General features: G+C 53.1%; 1 protein-coding gene across 1 annotated transcript in view; it reads left to right on the top strand.

Annotated features, from left to right (window-relative positions):
- The window catches only part of TSPAN14 (tetraspanin 14), a 28,424-nt gene extending 7,902 nt beyond the window's left edge, over positions 1 to 20,522 (top strand). The window contains exons 2-8 of the mRNA XM_082855220.1: positions 8,778 to 8,828; positions 10,571 to 10,717; positions 12,254 to 12,424; positions 14,415 to 14,540; positions 15,841 to 15,885; positions 17,686 to 17,805; positions 18,905 to 20,522. Coding sequence (XP_082711346.1) covers positions 8,778 to 8,828; positions 10,571 to 10,717; positions 12,254 to 12,424; positions 14,415 to 14,540; positions 15,841 to 15,885; positions 17,686 to 17,805; positions 18,905 to 18,976 — 732 coding nt within the window. The 3' untranslated portion in view covers positions 18,977 to 20,522. The remainder of the gene's footprint in view (positions 1 to 8,777; positions 8,829 to 10,570; positions 10,718 to 12,253; positions 12,425 to 14,414; positions 14,541 to 15,840; positions 15,886 to 17,685; positions 17,806 to 18,904) is intronic.
- The last annotated feature ends 1,391 nt before the right edge of the window (positions 20,523 to 21,913 follow it).

Genomic DNA, 21,913 nt, shown 5'->3' with positions numbered 1-21,913 from the left:
AGTATAAGTACAGGCATACCTCATTTTATTGTGCTTCCCAGACACTGCATTTTTAGCAAATTGAAGGTTTGTGGCAAGCCTGCATTGAGCAAGTCTATTGACACCATTTTTCCAGCAGCATTGGCTCACTTTGTGTCTCTGTCACATTTTGGCAATCCTTAGACTGTTTGCAACTTTTTCATTATTATTGTATTTGTTATGGTGATCTGTGATTAGTGACCTTTGATGTTACTGTTGTAAAAAGATCTATGACTCACTGAAGGCTCAGATGATGGTTAGCATTTTTTAGCAGTAAAGTATTTTTAAATTAAGGTATGTACATTGTTTTCTTAGACATAATGCTGTTGCACACTTAATAGACTACAGTATAGCGTAAGCATAATCTTCCTATGCACTGGGAAGCCAAACAATTAGTGTGACTTGCTTTATTGCGGTGGTCTGGAACCAAACCCAAGTACATCCAAGGTATGCCTATATTTGATGCCCTGCGTTTTCTGCATCCTACACATTTTGATATGTTTTCATTTCATTTGGTTAAATGTCTTGTATATGCATACTGTTTATATAATGTGTCTTTTCTTTCCCTCTCTGGCTTACTTCAGGATTTTCTCTTTGTCACTGGATTTCAGCAATTTTATCATGATATGTGCTGGTGTGTTTTCTCTGTGCTCTGTTTGAAGTTCATTGCGTTTTATGGATTTGTGGGTTTGTATTTTTCATCAAATATGTGATTACTCCCATCATTATTTCTTCAAACGTACACCCTCCCTCCCTTGGACTCCTTGTTGTCCCACAGGTCACTGAGGTGCTGCTCAGTTGTTGTTTTTCTTAACCCCCTTCTACCATTTAGTTTAGAAGGTTCCTATTGCTTTTTCTTTAAGTTCACTCATCTTCTATAGTGCCTGATTGGCAATTAAACCCATTTAGTGATTCTTCATTTCTAATGTTGTATTTTCTATTTCTAATAGTTCTATTTGGATCTTTTTTATATTTTCTTTTTGTCTCTTCATTATGTTTATTTTCCTTTAAATGTTTGAGCATATTTACAGTATCTGTTTTAAAGTCTTTTCTGATTCTATCTTCTATCTCATTTCTGTGTCTTATAGTTACTGAATTTCTTTCCTTGTTATAGGTCATGTTTTTATTTTCCCTCTTGCCTATCTAGTAACTTTTGCTTGGATGCTAGATCTAATTTTTCTGCCGAAGTATTCTTCCTGTCTTGGTCAGCTTGGGCTGCCATAACAACACATCACAGGCTCTTTGGTTTAAACAAGAGAAATTTATTTTCTCCCATTTCTGGAGGCTGGAAGTTTGAAATCAGTTTGCCAGCATGGTCAGGTTCTGGTGTGGGCTCTCTTCCTGGCCTGCACATGGCTGCCTTCCTGCTGTTTTCTCATGTGGCAGAGAGAGAGAACCCAAGCTCTGGTCTTTCTTCCTCTAATCGTGGAGGCTCTACCCTCATGACCTCATGTAACCCTACTTACCTCCCCGCCTCCAAATACCATCACACTGGAGGTTAGGGCTTCAAGATATGAATTTTGGAGGGACATCTTTTGAGTCTGACATCTTTTGTTAAATCTTGTATGTGAGATTCATTCATGCTGTGGTACGTAATTGTAGATCGTTGATTCTCATTGTTGTGGAATATCCCATTGTGGGGATATATCATTTGGGTTATTTACAGTTTTAGGCTATTAAGACCTGTTGAAGTAATATAAAAACCTACCAGGGTTGGGGACCCGGATTATAGGGATGTCCTGGGGTTCGTGTGGCTGAGCTGAAGGAAATCCTGTCTAGGTCCAGATGGTTTCAGTGTGATAGTTTAGTGCAGGACTTGGCAGACTACGGCTCGCAGGCCAAACCTGGCTGTCTGCCTGTTTTTGCACGTACAGCTTTACTGGAACACACTCCTGTCCGTTCGTTTACGTACTATCTGTGGCTGCTTTCCTGCTATAACAGCAGAGTGGAGTAGTTGAAACAGAGACCTTCTGGCAGGCAAAGCTGAAAACACTATCTGGCTTACAGAACTGTCAACCCCTAGCTTAGTATCTTGTTCTCTACTCACTGTTAATCACTGAACTGTGCCAGCGATGGCAGGGGCTGGGGTGGGGTGAGGCTGGGGTGGGGGTTCCTTCTCTCCATTGCCTGGGGCGCTGCCTGTAACCTCCCTTGGAGAACTCTGCCTCCCTGCCTTCCTTTCTTCAAAGGCTCATACAGTCAGATTCCTGGGCCGGGTGTGGTGGGCGTGAGCTCCCTGTTATCAGGGAGCACAGAGATTATGTGGAAGCTGCCCCAGAGCCCTGTGGGTAGTCCTCCCCACCTCCTCCTCGGGCCCCTCGCAGGAGTTCACTGGCTCTGCGGGAAGGGCACATGTGCTTCTGGTTTTCAGAACCACCCTTCCGGCAGGAGGAAGAGCTGGTGTGTGATAGCTGTGTGACCCTGAGCAAGGCACCATCTTGCCCTGGGCCCATTTCCCTCCGGGAAAAGAAGCTGGGCTTTAGCATCCCTTCCAGCTCCCAGAACTTCCAAACTCCCACAAAGAACTGGCTTGGTTTAAGCTTTTTTTTCATGTGGGACTGTTTTGAAAGAGGCGATCCTTTTATGCTCTGTTTAGGGTCCAGAGTGATCGCAGTCTGGAGGGGCAAGGCCTCCTGATCCCGACAGATGTCCTGGGACTCCCCCTCAGTGCACTGGCTCTCAGGGCCAGGTTGGGTCTAGGGTCTGTGCCCTCTGGTGTCCTTTCAAGTGACCACGAGCATCTCTGGTGTTCCCTGGACTCCCCAGGCCTGGACTCCGGATTTCCAGTTCTGGAGAGTGAGTGCCAAGGACTGTTGGGTTTCCACCTGGCATGATTTATGGTGGCAGAGCTTAGGCAGTGGGAGGTGCAGAGGCCCTTGGAGATCATTGGTCTCTACCTATTCAGTTTTGCAGGTTGGCAAACTGAAGTCCAAGAGAGAGGGCTGGCTTGCTCAGAGCCGCAGGGTGAGTTAGGAGCAGAGCTGAGGCAGTTCCATCTCCTCCCACTCCCTGCCCTGTTTTCTTTCCATCATCCTTTCCCCCCCTCACTTGAAAAGCCTCCAGAAGGCATCTGTTTCCTTAAACTCTGCTTTACTCTTGTCTCCAGAAGCCCAATGAAACAGATGCCTCTGGAAAGGAGAACCTTGTCTCAGGACAAAGCTGCAAGTCGTTGGGGGATGGTGCGCAGAGTGCTTTCAATCCAGCAAATGCTTGTGGCGTCTTGAGGGTCCCCGCGGCCTCTGTTCTGCCTCCATGTCAGGGCAGGGCTCGCTCAGTGCTCCAGGGTAAGCGCATCACTCGGGATACTTCTTTGAATTCTTACAACCCTCCTATGACCCAGGAAGGGTCATCCCCATTTTGCAAAGAAAAACAGGCTCAGAGAAATTTCTGGACTCGCACAGGTCCTGTCACTTGTTGCAGGGTGGAGCCGGAACCAGGACTGGCTGACCCACGCTATGTTTTCAGTGCTGCCCCGGACTCCCTCGGGTCTCGGTGCTTACTCTTGGGTTTCCTTCTTGTTTTTTTCTGAGGCTCCCTTTGGTGGCCCAGGGGCAGGGGTTCTGTGAATGTCACCCTTCCTCAGCCAGGGGAGTCTGCAAGAATCAGGGGCCGGCAGGGCACGGCCTGAAAGTGTTTCGTGGCTGCTGGTGGTTTGTCTCGAGCTTGTGGAGGAAAGTCCTCTGGAGCCTGCAAGAATTGCCTACGTGCGTTCATGCACTGAAGTGAACTCTTACAGGAGACCATGCCCACTACATCGTGGGTGATGAGGGGCTGCTTTTGACCTCCTTGGCGTTGGAATCCTCCTCCAGTCCAGCAGGGCCTGGCTACATGTCTACACTTCCGCTGTGTCTGGGACCTGCTGGGTAAAGGCTTGCCCACTTGGTGAGTGGACACCGTGTGGCTTCCGGAACAAGGCAGGGCTGGACCAGCCCAGAATGCCCCCCAGGAGACCTCTCACCTTCTTTCACAGGGGCCTTTGCCTAAGGTGGAGAGGTCACTACTGAATCTTCACAGTGACCCCCAAAGAGGGCCTGACTGGACACAGAGTGATCCTCCCCACCTGATGATGTGGGACGTTGGCTTTAGGGTTGCACAGCTTAGAAGCCCCTCCTGTGGACTGCCACGCCGCCGGGCACTGTGACTGCCCCGTGTGGTGGAGGGCACAGGCTGGTGCCCGCTCTTCCTGCCTTGGGTGGCTGCCCTGAGGGCAATGAGATGACATGATGTCAGGACAGAGACATGCAGGTTTGTTTCTTGACTTTGCTACCAGCTAGCTGTCTGACTTTGGGCAAATAACCAAATCGTTTTACATCGGAACTTTCCCATTTGAAAAAATGGGGGTAATAGTACCAGTTTTATGGGGTGTGGAGGGCCTCTTTAGGTGTATTGTGTTTAATGCAGCACCTGGCACCCAGGAAGGGGTGGTGCCCTGGTGACCACCGCAGGGTATGCACCTGATGGTCCAAGGCTGGCCTCCCTTTGGGCTTGGTGGGAGTTGGGCTCCATTCTTTGGTAAGGAATTTAATCAGGTCATAGAAGAGAGACAAAGGAGGTTACTCTGAGGCTGGAAGGCACCTTAACTGCCACTCCCAGGTGGTTGGCAGCCAGGAGGACAGCCCAGCTCCATAGACCATCTGTCCCAGGTAGGTCCAGGGAAGGGTCTCCACGGGGAGCCAGGCAAAACTGGCCAGAGTCCTGGATCATTCAGGGGGCTGTTGTGAGCTCCCAGACAGGTCACTTCCCCAGTTTGGTTCTCCCTCAGTCTCCTTGTCTCTAAAACAACTGTTGGTCCCTGAAGGTCCTGCCTTGGACCACTGTTCACTGAACCCATGATCTGACAGGGGTCCCTGCCCCCCCAGTTCCTGTCTTTCTGGTGCAAAGTTAACTTTAGTTCTTCCTGTAAAACAGAATGGAAAAAAACACAAGCTCTCATTCTTAGAGCCCCGTTGTTGTGAGAGAAGGAGAACTGGGTTGCGGTGTTAGGGAGCTGGTGTCTCAAGCTGACTGCATTCGGCGAAGGGTTTCCGAGGGGCAGACCTTCCTCACTGTCCCTCCTGGCACCGGGTGGTGGGTGGGTTGTCATGGAAAGTGGTTAGGCAACCCTGAACAGAATAGAAAACATCGCTGCCCTCAGAGGGCTTAAGTGGGGGGGAGGCACAGTAGACAGACAGACAGCTCATGTGGTCTAGGATATGTGCCATGAAGAAGATCTAGCAGGGAAGGAGATCAGGAGTGATGGATGGGGAGCGTCCACATAGCATGGCAAAGGGAGATGTGTTTGAGGAGGAGAAATTTGAAGAGACCTGAATGGAATGAGGGAGGAAGCCAGGAAGGGATATGGAGGAGGAACATTCTAGGCTGAGGGATCTAGTCAAGGCTCTGAGGCAGGGATGAGTTTGGTGAGTTCAAGAAACAGTAACAATACCAGGGTGGCCCAGAGAAGGGGATTGGGACCGGGGAGCCGGGTCGGAGATGGTGATGGAGACGCACGCCACAGCATGGCTGCCCATGTTCTCGTGGTCTACGGCAAGGAGTTTGAATTTTATTCTAAGTGTGAAAGGAAGTCATCGGAGCATTTTGAGGAGGGGAGTGATCTAGACATATTTTTAAAGGATTGTTCTAGTTGCTTGGGGACCTGTGGGGAGACAGTGGGGAGGCCCCTGCAGGGATGAAGCATGGACAGGTGGGAGCAGAGAGGGTATGCTATGTATTTTGAAGGTAGGACTAACAGAGGGGTCCTGATAGGTTGAATGTGGAGTTGGAGGGAGAGAGCTGTCAAGCCTGAGGTCTAGGTTTTCTGTCTTAAATGAGTAGATGGTCAGTGGTGCCATTTGGTGAGAAGGGGAGAGGTGGGGAGGAGCTGCTCCGGGGTTGGGAGACCACAGCTCCGTTTGGGGGCACGTGAAGATTGAAATGTTACTAGTCATATTCATTGGACAAGTCAAGTAGGCATTGGGGTGTTTGACTCGGGAGCAGCTATGGCTGGAGGTTAGGATTTGTGAGTCAGCCATGTTAGTTATGAGATCATCTAGAGGGATCGGGGAGGGCAGGGGTCCAGGACTGAGCAGTGAGGTTCTCCAGCATTTAGTGGGCTCTGAAAGACGAGGACAAACCCGCAAAGGAGACCGAGAAGAAACAACAGGGAGGGTGGAAGACAATTGTGTGTGTACACTTGGTGTCCCCAAAGCTGAGTGCCTCAGTGACAGAGAGAATGACCAGCTGTGTTGGGTGAGATCAGGTAAGCTGAGGCAAAAGACGTGACCCCCCCCCCCCTTGGCAAGAGGGAAGTGAGTCATTGGAGACCTTGAGGAATGGTGGGGAGAGAGTCCTACGGGGATTGGGCAGATGGCGACTGGTCACCTTCAGGCTTGCTTACCGTGCAGTGTCAGACACTCGGGAAGGGAAGGGAACTGGTCGTGTACCCCATCAAGGAAAACGAAGCCCTCTTCATCACCTCATTAATCCAATGGGAGGATGGAAAAGTGGGAAATCAGCACAGTGTGGTGGAAAGGACCACGTGTCGGCTCCGTAGAGCCTAAGTTCTGGCAGCAGAGGGCTCTTTGCCCACGTGGCGCAGTGCTGTCTCCAGTGCTTGAGATGGTGCCTGGCACTTACTCAATGCCTGTTGAATGAATGAGTGAGTGAGTAAATGAATGAACTAAACAGAGACTTGGGATCTGGGCCTTCTCACTTACTGCTTGGGATTGTTACTGAACTGAACTTGGGTTCGCTCACCCAACTTGCAGCAAAGCCAATCCTTTTGCTACCAGGTTGTGGTGAAGGGAAGTACAAGGTTTATCACAGAGTGCCCAGCAAGGAGAATGGGCAGCTCGTGCTCAAAAGACCCAAACTCCCCGATGGCTTTCAGTCAAGGGTTTTTAAAGGAAATGTTAGGGGTGAGAGTCACAGGGTATATGATTAACTTGTGGACTTTCTTCTGCTTGGTTAGTGGTGATGTAACAGGGAGATGGTTGGGGAATCTGAATCATCTGCCTTCCGGTTCCAGTCAGTCTGGGATCCACATACCTCTTCAGGTCAGCGGGTAATCACCATCCTCTACAGGGTTGGGGGGTGGTGGTCTTAGTTTCTGCAGAACAGCTCAAAGATAGTATCATATTGTTATCTAAATCCCTTCTGGAGGAACCAGGAGTCCTGTGACTCTGTTGTTCTAATCAGTAGCTGCTTGAGTCTGCTCTTTGGAATGGGGGGAGAAGGGGAGGGGAGACCAACAAGAAGCAGCGGGCACAGAGGGGCTCATTGTACCCAAGAAGGCCCCGCAGGGTCCTGCTCGGTTTCAGTCACCCCTTTTCTTTGATATTCCTCAATCTTGAGGGAAACAGGGGTGGGATGAGAAAGGGAATAAAGTTGTGGATAGAGAGATTAATCATCAACTTGTCAGGGAACTCTGTTTCAGAGGAACTCGGTTTCAGAGGGACTCGGTTTCAGAGGGACTCGGTTTCAGAGGGACTCGGTTTCAGAGTTTTGGTCCTGGCCCTCTCGGCTCTCGGTGCTGCTTTGTTAGGTGGGGGAATCAGGTCTTGGCAGGACTCCATCACTTGGGGTCCACAGACTGCTGTGGGAACCCGCAGTAAGGAGTCTGAGAACCCTCTGAAATTCCCTCCAAAACATTGGGCATGTGCACATTTTCTGAAAGTGGCCTGTGACCCAGAGGAGGTTGGGAACTCCGGGGCTTTCTCTGAAGGCCCTTCTTCCGAGTCCAGCCTGCTAGGGCTTGCAGTGAAGTAGACAGGAGTATCCTAAAGCTGGAGAATACACTTGGGAAAGTTGCAGCCACAGAGAACCTTGCCCTGTTGTTTACCGAGAGGTCCTGATAAATGGCAGCAAAATGCCAGCAGCGTATAAAGCAGTTAAGCAGAAAGATACGGGCCTGCTTAATTTGTAGAGGCCACGTGGTGTTTGTTTTCTATGGAACAATCCTCCTGGGTGTAGGAATCTGTGGAGTGTATTTGGGGGTCCCTTTTTGTCATGGTGCACATGAGGCATCTTAGCCCCGGTGGGTTCCTGTGGGTAGGAGGTCAGGTTTGGGGGGCACTGCTTTTCTGGGGTGAGCACTTGGCCTGCTGCAGGCTTCTTTTAATTCAGTGACATAACCAGGCATTTCCTGGGCGCAGGCATGCCCTGCAGTGCCGAGTGTAGACACCACAGTGAGGAGCCTGAGCCTTGCCAGCAGGTGGCCTGGGCGGCTGCTTGTCTGTGCTTGGAGTCTGTCTCCGGGGCTGGAGGCCCGAGGCGGGCGGCACAGGGGGTGCTCTGTCCTAGGCAGGGCTTCGCCTGCGCTGGGAGCCCATGAAGGCTCCTGGGGCAGCCATCATGAGGGGTGATGTCTTCTTACACACCAGATAGTGCATTGAAATGAGTAGGGGGCTTGTGGAATGGGGAAGAAATGGGGCGTGGCCTGATGTCTCTAACTCCATAGTCTCTCCTGGACAGAGTCTGCTCTGAGATCTTTGTCTCTGCTCTCCAGAGCATGGGGACCTCTGGGGTTGAAGGAATTGGTCCCAGTGGTCAGGGAAGATAGGTGTGGGTTATCTGAAGAGCCTCACCGTCCTGTTGTGCTGGTGTAGAGTCCCTGTCATCTGCAGGGGCCAAGGGGGCCGCCTTGCCCTGGTTCTGCCCAGCCTGGACACGAGCCAGGAACACCCCCTGACTGGCAGTGTGGTCCCTCTATGAGAAGCATGTTCGTGGAGCTGGTTTCTGACCTAACTTTCTCTCTCTCTCTTCCCCCTGCGCCTGCTCAGTTGGCTGGAGTTGTCTTCCTCGGTGTCGGACTATGGGCGTGGAGCGAAAAGGTAGGTGTGACTGTCACTAGGACCCTGAGCATCAGTCCGCCAGGTTTGTTTGTCCCTTCCTCCAAACTCCCCCCTGACGAGGTTCGTAGTCATTAATCTTTACAGAGCCAGCTCTTGGAAGTTACTGAACTTATGATGAAAACTCCTGGGGTCCTGCTGCTGGCCCTGTTTCCCCGTGGTAGGGTCGCTGCTAGAGGTCAAGGTTGGGCTGGTTGGGATTTTGAGCCCTGTGAGTGTGGGGAGCCCTCTCTCCTGTTCCCAGAAGCCCTGAGTCACCCTGGGACATGTCTACAGCTGTGTCCAGGGCAGGCCTGGGGCTACCTTCTGGAATGGACCCTGTCTGTGCCTCTGGGAGCCAGCAGGACCCTGAACACAGTTGTGTTGATTCCTGAAGCTCTTGTTCTCGTCCACGGGAAGGACCCCTGAGTCAGGGAGCAGGGCTCTGGGATGTGCCCCCTGGGCGCCCTGTAGGCACCTTTGAATCTCCATGCCCAGCCTGTAGAGGAGAGGGGAGGAGAGAAGACCCGGCTCTTACTGTCCGGAAGGACAAGGGGCAGTTGGAACTCCAAGGATGGGACTAGACTGGGTGTGGGCAGGGTGGAGCTTTGGTGCCACATTTTGCTCTGCAGGTAGGTGGGCGCTGGGGAAGTAGAGAGACCAGGCTGGAAACAGTGGGAGCTAAAGCTTCCTCTTGAGTCTCAGGCCCAGGGCCCTCTGTTCCTTCAGTGGAATCTCTTTCTGCTTTCAGGAGGAGGAGACAGGAGCGCTTAGGTCTGTGGGCTTTCTTGCCATGGCCTTAGGAACTGGATAAGGTCTGCCTTTGGGTTTGGGCCCCTTTAAGAGCTTGTAGTGCAATGTCACTTTGCTCTAGTGACCAAGAAGCTGGTGCAAACCATGAATCGTAGTGCCACCGTGTGACCGCCTCCGGAACAGCAGCATCTCAGCCAACGGAGCCCTGAGCCTAGGCCTGGCTACCCTGGCTCCCTGATTCTAGCTGGGTGCCTGGTCCGGCTGCTCTTTTCTCCATCCTCCTTTGAATCCTGTAGAACTGCTCTGTCCATTTCAGTTGCCAGTAGCCAGATATGACTAATTATATCTAAATTAATTAAAATGAAATACAAATTAAAATTCAGTTCTTTAGTTCCACCAGGCCACATTTCAAGTGCTCAAAAGCACATGTGACCAGTGGCTACCATTGTGAACAGTGCAGATACAGAACATCTGCATCATCACAGAAAGTTAGTGGGTGGCGCTGCCTTCGCCTGTCCTTGGCAGGTGTGCTGTTCACAAACGTGTTCATGTTGAAGCTGTTTTCATCTCAGGATAGTGGGGTGCTCCATGAATTGAGTGCCAAGTCAACCACCAGATGGCCAGAGGCCAGGGCCCTGGGGTGCCTTGACCACGGACCAGAGGGCCCCTCAGGGCCTCTTCCACCCCAGGCCTGGCGTCAGTACCCTGCAGGCTACAAAAGAAGTGTGGGGTCTGCCTGAGAGGCGGTCACAGCCTAGATGGAGACCAGGAACGGGAGAGTGGCTGGGGGCTGACGTAGGCAAAGATCTACTGGGCAGAGGGGCCTCTAAGGGGGCAGGTGGGGAGGGGCCGTGCCATGCCGTGGCTTTTAATGACAAGACTGAGCCTTGGAAGGCGGGTCCCTGTCCTCATTTAGGTCCGGACACAGCCCCTCAGGGCACCCTCGACTCTCTTTGAAGCTGATGTTACCCTGCTTTCTCTGCCTTTTTCAGGGGGTGCTGTCCGACCTCACCAAAGTGACCCGGATGCATGGCATTGACCCTGTGGTTCTGGTGCTGATGGTGGGCGTGGTGATGTTCACGCTGGGTTTCGCTGGCTGTGTGGGGGCCCTGCGGGAGAACATCTGCCTGCTCAACTTTGTGAGTGGCCCTAGACACGTGGGTGGGAGGAGATGGGGAGGTAGGGGTGTGGGCTCTGCCGGGCAGGCCTAGCCCTTACCTGGGGGGTGGGTAGCAGCTCTTATGAGCCTCCCCCAGGATCTGGCAGTGGGGGGAGGAGGCAGCCCTTGGTGCCCTGCTGCCTAACGGAAGGTAAGATTTCAGGGAACAGTCAGATGAACCAGATCCTCATCTCTGGAGAGGTTGGGCCCCTCTGGATTTTATCTCCTAGTGGGCAGAGTCGGCTGCTCCCTGGCCTGCTCTCCTCCCCTTCCCTTGCCTTTCATCTCCCTTAAGAAGTTCCAGTTGTTTGTTTGCTACTCACCTTTGCCCTTCCTGGCTAAGATCAAAAGTTGTCAGTAATGTTAGGAAATCTTTTCCCTCCTCCAGGGTGTGTGAAACTGTTGGCTGTGCAATGCAGAATCCTTAATTTCCTGGCAGAACTTCGAGTTACTAAGAGTTTAGTTTTATACTTAGGTACACATTCATTTTGAAATGCATTCAGCTAAAATTAAATAGCACCTGGTGGGGAAAACACATAATTGTGTTTTGCACTATAGTTTTTGTTGAATTTATTAGGTCAAGCCTTTTTTTCTGGGCTTCATTTAGAAAGCAAAACACGTGGGCTTTTTGTCGTTTTTTTTTTTCTCTTAAAGATTATGTTTGGTTACCTTGCTTCTCTATGAATGGAGATTTCATTCTGGAGGGCCTTATGTGTGTATATGTTTGTACATGTGCCTGTCTTATTTTGAGATATTGTTGGTTGTTGCATAGCTGCTTAGTGTGCTGTATGGCCAGTGATAACGGCTGTGATAACTTGAGCTCTACAGGCTGGAGCCCCACCTTGATGGGAGGGGGTGTGTACCTGTGACTGCAGTGGCCTTTACAGAATTCTACCACTATTGTGGCCAGGGACAGCTGTGCTTCTGCAGAGGTTTTTATGCAGTTGACTATCATATACACACATACAGAGTAGGTACTGATAACGTTAGCAACTCCAGAGTTGTAAAGAGCCCTGCCAGGGAACTCAGATGTCCTGTATCTAAAGTATGTAACCTGAGTGAACCTCAGCTTCCTTATCCCTAAAGTAGGAGTAACAAGTTTCTAGCAACTGGGATGGTTGTATGTGCGAGGAGAGTGGTCAGATAGCGTGTCTGGAGCACAGTCTCTGCCCTGAAGGAGCTGATACCTGGTGGGGTAGGAGAGCCATTCATTCCCGTGATGGAGTTTCCTTGGAGTGGGGGCTACTTCATAGGAGGTGGCTGGTACATTGTCTTGGAGCTTTGTCATACTTTCACTCATCTGACTCTTACCAACAGTGCAGCAGTGTGAGTAGGGATGAGTTGCCCAGAGTACCCAGCTAATAACGTGGGATTCTCCAGACTCCAGCGTGGGTCTCTTGGGTGCCGAGCTCGTGCTGTTCGCAGCAGGCAGAGGTTCTGGGTCGGACAAGGATGCGCGTCTGCCAGGGAGGCCAGAGGTGTAGTGACTTCTGCTCCTGTGCTTGTCCCCCTGCAGTTCTGCAGTGCCATTGTGCTCATCTTTTTCCTGGAGCTGGCCGTGGCCGTGCTGGCCTTCCTGTTCCAGGACTGGGTGAGGGACCGGTTCCGGGAGTTCTTCGAGAGCAACATCAGATCCTACCGGGATGACATTGACCTGCAGAACCTCATCGACTCCCTTCAGAAAGCTGTAAGCACCACCTTCTCCCTGATAGAGCTTGGCTTTTCTGGCTTCAGTCTGTGTGCATGGCTCGGGGGCCAGGCTGGTGGGGAACACTGGGCCTTCCCTTCTCAGCTCTGCCCACAGCCGGGAGGCCAGGGGAGGTGCTCCCCCCCGACTCTGGTCAGGTTAGCTTTGTCTGCTGTGGTTGCTGGCGGGCCAGGCTTGCTCTCAGGGTGCCCTCCCCCATTTGCTTTGGGCAGGCAGTCCAGCTGCACCCACGGCCACCCTACCCTCTACCCCGCAGGGCCCGGGTCTCTCCAGCCCTGGCCACGCAGGCGGCTGCAGACTCCTAGGTGCTGTGTGTGCTGAGGGGTAGAGCTGGGCGCGTGACTCCCCGACTGAGCCTATTCTTGTCCCCTTCCTCCTCGGGACCTTTTCCCCTTCCTGTTTGGGAGGGCAGAGCTGCCTGGAGGAAGGTTCTTCAGATGGAGAGGAATGTGACCTCCCTGGACTCTGTTCCTGGGGGTTTGTCTAAGCGGTCCCAGGCCGTGGCCTTTTCTCTGTCAGGCCTTCCTCCCCCTTGTGTGTGGCTGTACCTGGAGGCTGGGACCACTGCTGTCCCCCATCCCTGCCACCCCTCCCGCCCCCCCGGTTCCAGGATAAACCAGCTCCCCACCATGCCAGCCTGTGCAAGGCTGTTGTTTGATCTGTGCTCTGCCAGAAAACCTAGCTTCCTCAGGAACTTTCTATATGGAACCCTTTTGTTCTGAGGAGAAAATAGAAGAGCATTAAAAATAACTATGAGCTGTTCTCCTTATTAACCAGAACTTGTTTACCCCTTATTTCATGTATTGTAGGATCCCACAAAACCCATTTATGTGATCAGAGATCCTTCCTGTGTCGTTAGATCCTTCCTCTGTTGTTAGATCTCTTCCGTGTTCGTCTGCGAAAGTCCCCATCCCACCCTCTTCTGACATCACTGCCTCCTGTGCCTTTTCCTTTTCTGTTCAAGGCTGCCATTCTCTCTTCACTTCCACATAACCTTGGGCTTGCTGGTGTCAAGGATGCCAGGGTGGTTCCTCTCTGCACTGGCCTCAACGACATTGTAGTTTTCTCCACTGCCTTCCTCTCCTTTTAAAAAATACCTTTCCTTAGAGATTCAGTAAATGATGGAGCTTCCTCATGGTAGAATATCAGGTAGTCGTTAGAGCACCTGGAACCACGGAGGACAGGGCAGGGGAGGCGGGATTTTTACCTTAGAACCGAAAGTGAAGCCAAAATCCTGGTTGTGGGCCTGTGATTACGGCCATAACCGTGATAGCTGTAAGGGCAAGTGTGAAAACGACATCTGCTCTCGGATTGGGACGCCACTGACGTCACAGTGCCGCTTTCACTTTGTTTGGTTTTACGATTTTTTAGACAAATGGGGTTTTTCTTTGCTGCTTCACCAGATAATGGGGGGTTCTGGGAAGGGAGGGTGGAGACCCCGGGTCAGGGGCAGAGCTTTGATTGCGTTACCTTTCACCCCAGCCATAACTCTCCTTGGGAGTAGACTTCAGCAGCTGTTTCCTGTAAAGAGGCACGAAAGGTGACTGGGGTCAGCTTGGACCTTTCCTGGGGAGGAAAGCACACTGCCCACAAAGAGGTGTTCTCTCGGCGGGCAGTAGAGGACCACATCAGAAGGAGAGCGAGAAGCCCACTCTCCCGGGTTGAGGGTCAGTTGGGGAGGAAGGGAAAGTTCCAGGGTGAGGAGGGAGTGGAGCTGACTCCAAGGGCACTGCCGAGCCGGCCTGGTGTGTTGGGCCCAGACAGGACCTGGACACAGTTTCCTTCTTAAGGGTCCACTCGGGTCACCTCGCTCACATCTCAGTGATGGGAGGTCCGTGGGGCGGGCTTCGATTTCTCTGTGTGATACACAGAGGTGCACTGAACCCCATGTCCCTAAGACAGGCACCCTACGTGGGGCAACGACAGCCCTGGCTCAGAGCCCCGACCATTCTCGGCTTTATGATTGCAGAACCAGTGCTGTGGGGCATATGGCCCTGAAGACTGGGACCTCAACGTCTACTTCAACTGCAGTGGCGCCAGCTACAGCCGCGAGAAGTGTGGGGTGCCCTTCTCCTGCTGTGTCCCCGACCCCGCGGTGAGTCTGCCCGAGCATGGACGGTCCCTCTGGAGCGGAGCAGTTCCTGCCTCCCTGAGGGCTCTGGCTTCTTCTTTTCTGCGGATGGATTGAGTGCCCGGCTCCCCCTCCACTCGCCTCAGGGCTCTTGCAGCTCTGAAATCCTATACCTATAAATTCCATAAGTGTTTTTGCATGGCCCACCCTGGCTCTGGTGTGCTGGGTGAAGCAGGCAAAAAACAGTGGTCCCCCTCCCGTGAGGGGCTCTCACTCAGGGGCGCCTGGACAAGATGCTGTGAATATAATGAGGCCTGGTCTCCTTTCTCTGGAGAAAACAAACACTCAGTCCTCCGAAGCCCTGGGCGGTGGCATACATCGCCATCCGGGGGTGGTGCAGAATTCTTTCACTGTTCTTTCTTCTTCACCTGTCTTCATCCCCAGGCCACAGACCACATCCTTGGGTTCCAGAAACTGAGCTCTTCGGTGCCCCCCGCCCCATATTTTTGGCCACGCTGCACGGCTTATGAGATCTTAGTTCCCTGACCAGGGATTGAACCCGGCTCCACAGCAGTGAAAGCGCCGAGTCCTAACCAATGGACTGTCAGGGAATTCCCTTGGGTGTCCTTGAAGGAGCACTGAATGTTTGCCCAAACCTAGCCTGAGCAGAAGGGAGCCCCTACGGCCGTCAGTACCATCACACTGCCTGGTGCTGGGCCACGGGGCTCTAGGCGCGTTCCCCAGCCCGGGAGGGGTTCAGGTCTGCAGAGGCTGCACAGCGGTGTCTGACATCTCCACCGTGACTGTGAAATCTTTAGCAAGTGTAGCTTTTCCCTTCTAGCTCAGAGATTGGCAGACTACAACCCCTGCACCAGATCTGGCCTGCTGTCTGTTTTTGGATGACTTGTGAGCCATGAATGGTTTCAGCCGTTTTAAGTGGTTGAAAATAAATCAAAAGAAGGATAATATTTTGTGACACGTGAAAATCATGAAATTCAAACTTCAGTGTCCATAAATAAAGTTTTATTGAAATACAGCCATACCTGTTCATTTACGTATTGTCAATGGCCGCGTTCATGCTACAACAGCAGAGTTGAATAGTAGCTACGTAGGTGGGTTTGAAATATTTACTATCTTGCCCTTCACACAAAAAATTTGCCGACCTTTGTCCTAGCATGGAAGGTTAGTTGGCAGCATGATGGAAAGGCATGAGCTGTAATGGAATTGGTGCAGGTGTTTGCTGGTGTTTGGTTGTGACTTCTAGAGCTTTCTACCACCGGCTTCTGGAGCACAAAAATGACTAATCTTTCTGCTTTTCTTACAGCAAAAAGTTGTGAACACACAGTGTGGCTATGATGTCAGGACTCAGGTGAGAGCTCCAATGCATATGACTTTGAATTCTTCAGGTTTATTCTCTAGGGTCCACCTTCCCGATTTAGCACAAGTGCAAATTGGAGTGGGAAAGCCAGGGGAGACTAAGCTCAGAGGTGCCACCGAAGCTGGGAACCAGGCAAGCGGGAGCACACGGCCACGCACACGCCTTCCCTGAGCCGCTGGCAAGACGAGATTCATGGGAACAGTAATGGGTGTGATTTCAAGCTCTGTGAACCACAGTCACAAAATCTAGCAGTTGCTACGTTAGTGGAAAGAAGATGGATGAAAGTTTGGGGGAACAAAGACGACATGTTTAAGAGGCTCTTGGGGTCCCAGGAGGTGTCTGTTATGTAGGGGTTCAGGGTGGAGTTGCAGGAGGCACATGGCTTGGTCCAGCCGCCATTATGGAGGCCATGCTGACAGGGAGGGAGATAGGCTCAGGGCAGGAGCAGGGCTCAGCCCTCTAAGGGCTTCCTCAGGCCGTACGGAGTGTGCGCTTGCACGTGAAGAGGCGAGGACCCACCCCAGTCCTTGCTCTGGTGGCCTCTGGTGATGTGAATGACAGCTGTTCTGAAGGAGAAGGATCTCGGGGAAACTGCAGGCACCCTGCTGTTGGCCGTGGACACTAGGGATGTGACCCTCCAGGCTGGGAAACCTCAACTCCCTCTGCAGTGAGCTCCGCTTCATAGCGGTGGGCCTATGTCAGCATCAGCTTCTTCAGTGACCAATTTCCTCGCCACTTGCATCAGTTGCTAGGGCTGCTGTAAAAAAGTACCCAGGCCCTGCGGCTAAAATAACAGAGATTTAATTTTCTCATAGTTCTGGAGGTTAGAAGTCTGAGGTCAAGGCCTCAGCAGTGTTGGTCCCTTCTGAGGCCCCTCTCCTTGGCTTGGATGGTGCCTCCTCTTCCCTGTGTCCTCACATGGGCTTCCCTCTGTGTCTGTCTGTGTCCTAATCTCTTCTCACGAGGACACCAGTCATATTGGATTAGGGCCAACTCCAATGACCTCATTGTAATTTATTTACCTCTTTAAACAGCCTCTCTCCAAATACAGTCACATTCTGAGGTCTTGGGGGGTTAAGACTTCAACATAGGAATTTTAGGGGGACATAATTCAGCCCCTAACACTGCTAACGAATGAATGTTCCGTCAGTGTTTCATGGGGGAGGCTGATAGGGGAGGGGGGCCGGGGCTGACTGCTGTGTTCGGGGTGGGTGAGGACGCGGTGTCTGCCGAGGCCGCATCCCTGTGTGCTGCCTGAGCCTCCGCTAGGGTCGACTCCAGCCTGTTGCTGCTGGCTCTGCTTCTTGGAGCCAGGCTCACCTGGGCTCGGGGGCACACTCTGAGAAGCCGTTGTCCCTTCCCTCTCCTGACTCAAAAGACGCTGAACCCTCTTTCCCCAGTTTCTCTCTTTAAGGCACATTTTCCTTCCCCAAGCCCTCATCCCCCTCCCCTTTCTCCAGACGTGGGCTGTGGAGGTGTGTTGAACAAGCTGACCTTGAAATGTGTGGAGGCCCTAAGAGAAAGGGGTTAAAGATCACAGCCAGGGAGCCTTTGCTTAGACAGGTTATAAAATGCGAACTGCCCGGGGAGGGGCAGAGACCGAGGCAAATAGACGTGTTTCTCCTGGAGAGTTCTGTCTGTCCGTCTGTCCTCGGCACCAGCCTCCCAGATCCCTCGTTCCCCCCCACCCCCGCCGAGCTTTGCTCTGCCCCCGGCGGGAGCCCTCTGGGGATCCAGGGTGGGGACGGCCTGCGTGTCTTGGGCTCAGGCCGCTGTCCTGTTTCCCTGCAGCTGAAGAGCAAATGGGACGAGTCCATCTTCACGAAAGGCTGCATCCAGGCGCTGGAGGGGTGGCTCCCACGGAACATCTACATCGTGGCCGGCGTCTTCATCGCCATCTCACTGCTGCAGGTTTGCCCCCGCTGCCCTTCGTGGCTTCCTCTCCCCTTGTGGCCGCACCTGTTCCCTTGAGCCAGATTTTACACTGGGAAAGATGCCGGTGGCCGAGGGCGCGTGAGGCCCAGGGTGAGTAGGCTGCTTAGTGTCTCCCGGGAGAAGAACTGGTGGGAGAAAGTCAAGAATTCAGTGAATCAGAAAAACCAGGAGTTTTTCCAGGGTTGCCCAGGGCTGGGAGGAGAAGCTGGCAGCCCCCCAGGCAGGCTCGGAGGCAGCGGAGGCTGCTGCTCTGTGGAAAACCCACCATTTAGAAAATGTTCGGCTCTGACCTTGCCTTGGAGAGGGTGACTGGCGTGGACGCGGGGTCACCAGCCATCCACGCACCTTTTTCCTCCTTCACTCAGTGGTTGACTGATCTCAAAGGAAGGCCGAGAGACAGAAGCATCTGGAAAAAGAAAGAAAAAAATTTACTTGCAAAGCAGGCAAGGATCTCTTACTTCAGAAGGCCTGGCCCATCAGCTACCAGCCACAAGAGGGATTGAAAGTGGGGGGTGAGGGGAGCAGAATTCCTCAGGTCACCAAGTTCACATTAGTCTGTTCCTGGTAGGAAAAGATCAGCCTTCCCACGTGATTATCCTGGTCACTGAGGTCGGGGTGTAGCTTCAGACACCAGCATGGCCCAAATCGGGGACAGTCTTGTTTTTATGGTGGAATCCAGGTTTGCAGGAAACATTCGAGATTTGGTATTTGGGGAATCAGAACCAGTCAGGGTGACCCTGTCATTTTCCGTTTCACCCCGGGTACAAAGCGAGTCGCAGCCTGTGATATGGGATGTGCGTGGTCATGTTGCAGGCAGGGCAGAACGTCCGTTTTGCTTCTGTGGTGCCTGCTGTTTGCCCCTTCAAGGCTTTAGGGAAGATCCCACTGTTTTTCACGCAGCAAAGCAGAGCCCGGGCTCATTTGTTTTAACTGTGGGTTGGTCTCGTTTGGCCACGTGCCCAGTTGCAGCCTCTGCGGGTGGGTGTGGAGGTGATGGGAAGTGCGGGGTGCCCTGCCCCACCTCCCCCTCGGCCCCGATGCTGACGGCCGCTGCCTCTGCCGGCTTTGTTGTCAGATATTTGGCATTTTCCTGGCGAGGACCCTGATCTCGGACATTGAGGCAGTGAAGGCAGGCCACCACTTCTGAGGAGCCACAGGTGGGCGAGCAGAGCTGAGCCACGCCGTGGAGGCCGAAGCCCTTCACCACCATCAACTCCACGTCCAGAGGGAGAGAAACGGACGCACCCAGCCCGAGCCAGCACCCCGCCTTCAGCATCCGCGTGACATGATCTCTGTTTCTGCTTGCTGGTGCTGGAGACCCAGGGGCCCCCTCTCACCTGCACAGACTTGTGACCAGCAGCCCCGCTGGGGTCTGCCTGGAGTCAGAGGGTATGTCTTTAAGTGGGGGAGGTGACTCTGAGGGACAGACGGCTCTGGTGGCTGCACCCTGGCCTCCTCACCGCTCATGTCATTGGTGCTGGCCTAGGGGGCAGCCACACCTTCTGTGGCCCTCTGAGTGCCAGGGGGGCCCGCAGTGTCTGCACAGGTCGGGGTGTTGGCAGGATCCTCGGCCATGTCAAGTGAAGTAAGCCTGAGCCAGTGCGGGGGCTGGTGCCACGGGAGTGCCTCGTCCATCGTCCCCTGGCGCCCAGGGCGGGAACTGTCTCCAGCCTCAACAGCATTATGCCCTGAGGGCACGAGGGGGCAGTGGGCATGGCTCTCCTGCGGAGTCAGCTCTCCTTTTCCTGAAGTGTGTAAATAGTTTATTTATAGGGCAAGAATGTTCTCACACCACATCTTCATTTCCTCTGGCATTCTCCTCTCAACAGCCTTACGTGGCGTCTGGGACTGACGCCGTCCCTTTCAATTCCCTTGAGTGTCCCACGAACCAGCTCCAGCAGCTTCTCCATATCACCCCTAGTAACCCAGCTGCACATACATGCTCCCCCTTCGTCTGTGCACCCCCCACATGCATACCCCCACTCCCCTCCCAACTTGGCCTCACTGTCTTCTGGTCTTGGTGCTACTGAAACTGTTACCCGGAACTTGAATCGTGATCCTGACCCTCCCCCACTGCAAGGCCGGGGAGCCCCAGCCAGAGATGGCCAGCTGGACCCCTTTGGCCAGGGCTCCTCTCCAGGCCACATGCTGAGGGCCGGCTGGCCGGCCTGGCATTCGCCTCTCCCTGGAAAGAGAAGCCCCGTAGCCAGGCCCCTGGGCCGAGCCACGGACCCCAGCCTGCAGCTGCGTAGAGGCTCAGACGTTTCGTTGCTCACTTTCATGGTGACCTTCCACCCCCTGACGGGGATATCTGTGGTCACCGTGTCCACCTTTCCTGTCAGGGCTACTGGGGGCTTGCTGTTGGAAATGAAGTCTGTCTTATGTACTGAATAACCCCCCAGGCGGAGCTGGGGCGTTCGTGCATCTTTGGCTGGTCTCCACTCTAACGCCTCTCTGGCTCTCGTACCCGTTCTGTCCTCGTCGTTCAGGGATGGAGTGCCTCCTTCACATACTTGCCGAAGTGTACATGCTAACGTGGTATATACTGGTGGGTGTTTGTTGACGATGTTGGTTTTGTTTTGTTTTTTTACAATTTTCTCTGTAGACTAGGGGAAGAATGCTTGTGTTTCTAGGAAGTGTGATGCTTTTCTTTGACTGCCAAACTCTTTTATGGAATATATCTTTATATTAATGCTGTTGTTGTGATTGTTTTTGTTTGGGGTCATATCAAGATGGCATTAAGCATCTCAGTGGTGAACTCGGCTGCCGAGGGAAACGGTGGGATCGGGTGTGGGTAGGCATGACGGGAAGGTAGGTGGTTGGCACAATCTGAAATAAATTTCATCGGGTGATTTTTTTTAGATTCTGTGTGCCACTTTCAGTGATTCTTTGTGTGGAGGTTACACCTGGAACAAGCTGGCTTGTGGCTTAGTTATGCCCAGCTGGAAGCATAAGGTAGAACTTTGACTCCACAGGGCCGGAGGAAATGTTATTTTAGGTTATAACTGTACAGCCCCAGGCAGTAAGGTCCAGGCAAAAGAGCCTGGGGACACTGGGTTGGAATCTGGGCACTGCCACTGCATGAGCTGTGTGTCTTAGACCTGCTGGCCCATCTGTGGAGGAGGTTAGTGGCAGTGCCAGGTACCTCTGACCCAGGCTGCCCTGGGGGAGTCGGTGGCCCCAGGCCCTCACCGCTGGTGTGTGGGCAGCAACAGCTCCTGCTGTCCCATCTATTCACGTGGACCTGGTGGCTGGACCCCTTGCAAGTGTCTTCACAGGTCACAGCCCAGTTCAGGGTGAAGTCTAGCTGTGACTTTTTCAGAGTTTGGGTTTGTTTTCCAATTAGTTTATGAAACTTGCTGGCCACTTTCAGCCATCTCATCTGACTCTGAGTTGGATGAGAATAGAAAAGAAGTGCAGGATAAGGGATGCTCACGTGGCATCTCCAGCACACTGGGCTCCCTCCATGGAGCCGCAGTGCAGCCCTCCCAGTCACTCCCTGCCCAGCCTACCCTGAGTCTCCAGCCACTCCCTGTCCTCTCAGACTGGGATAGAGGCCAGCCTGTGCCTCTGCACTTCCCCTCCTGGCCCCCCATACACTCTCGCTTTGAAGTTTCAGGGTCTTTGCTCATCCTTCCTGTGACCCTCCTGCCCACCTCCTCCTGGGGCTTCTGCACTGTTATCTTTCCCACCTGCTGTCCTCGCCCCATCCCACGTATCCCCATCCCAGAAAGCTTGCCTTGGCCATCTTGCCCTCTTACCGGCCCACGCCCCACCACTGCTTTCCTTCCCAGGCGGCTGCTCGTCCGGGCTCTGTCCCCCTCCCACCACCACCCAGTACTCTCCTCACTTGACTGAAAGCCACACACCCCAATCACCGGCCTCCATGCCTCTCTTGGCCTCTGCAGCACCTGGCACTCTGGACCACCCCATCCTCAAAGTCCTCTGCTGCCGCCAGGGCTCTCAGGTCTCTCCCGCCCATCCTTGTCCCACCTTCAGCTGTACCTGCCAGGGCTCACCTGTCTCCTGGGGCTCCCGTGCCCCCAAGGCAGGGCTGTGAGCCGGGCAGGAAAGCCATCTGTGC

The sequence above is a fragment of the Leucopleurus acutus genome (genome assembly GCF_964270905.1).
Source record: "Leucopleurus acutus genome assembly, chromosome: 14".
Taxonomy (NCBI): domain Eukaryota; kingdom Metazoa; phylum Chordata; class Mammalia; order Artiodactyla; family Delphinidae; genus Leucopleurus; species Leucopleurus acutus.
This window is presented reverse-complemented; position numbering and strand designations above follow the sequence as displayed.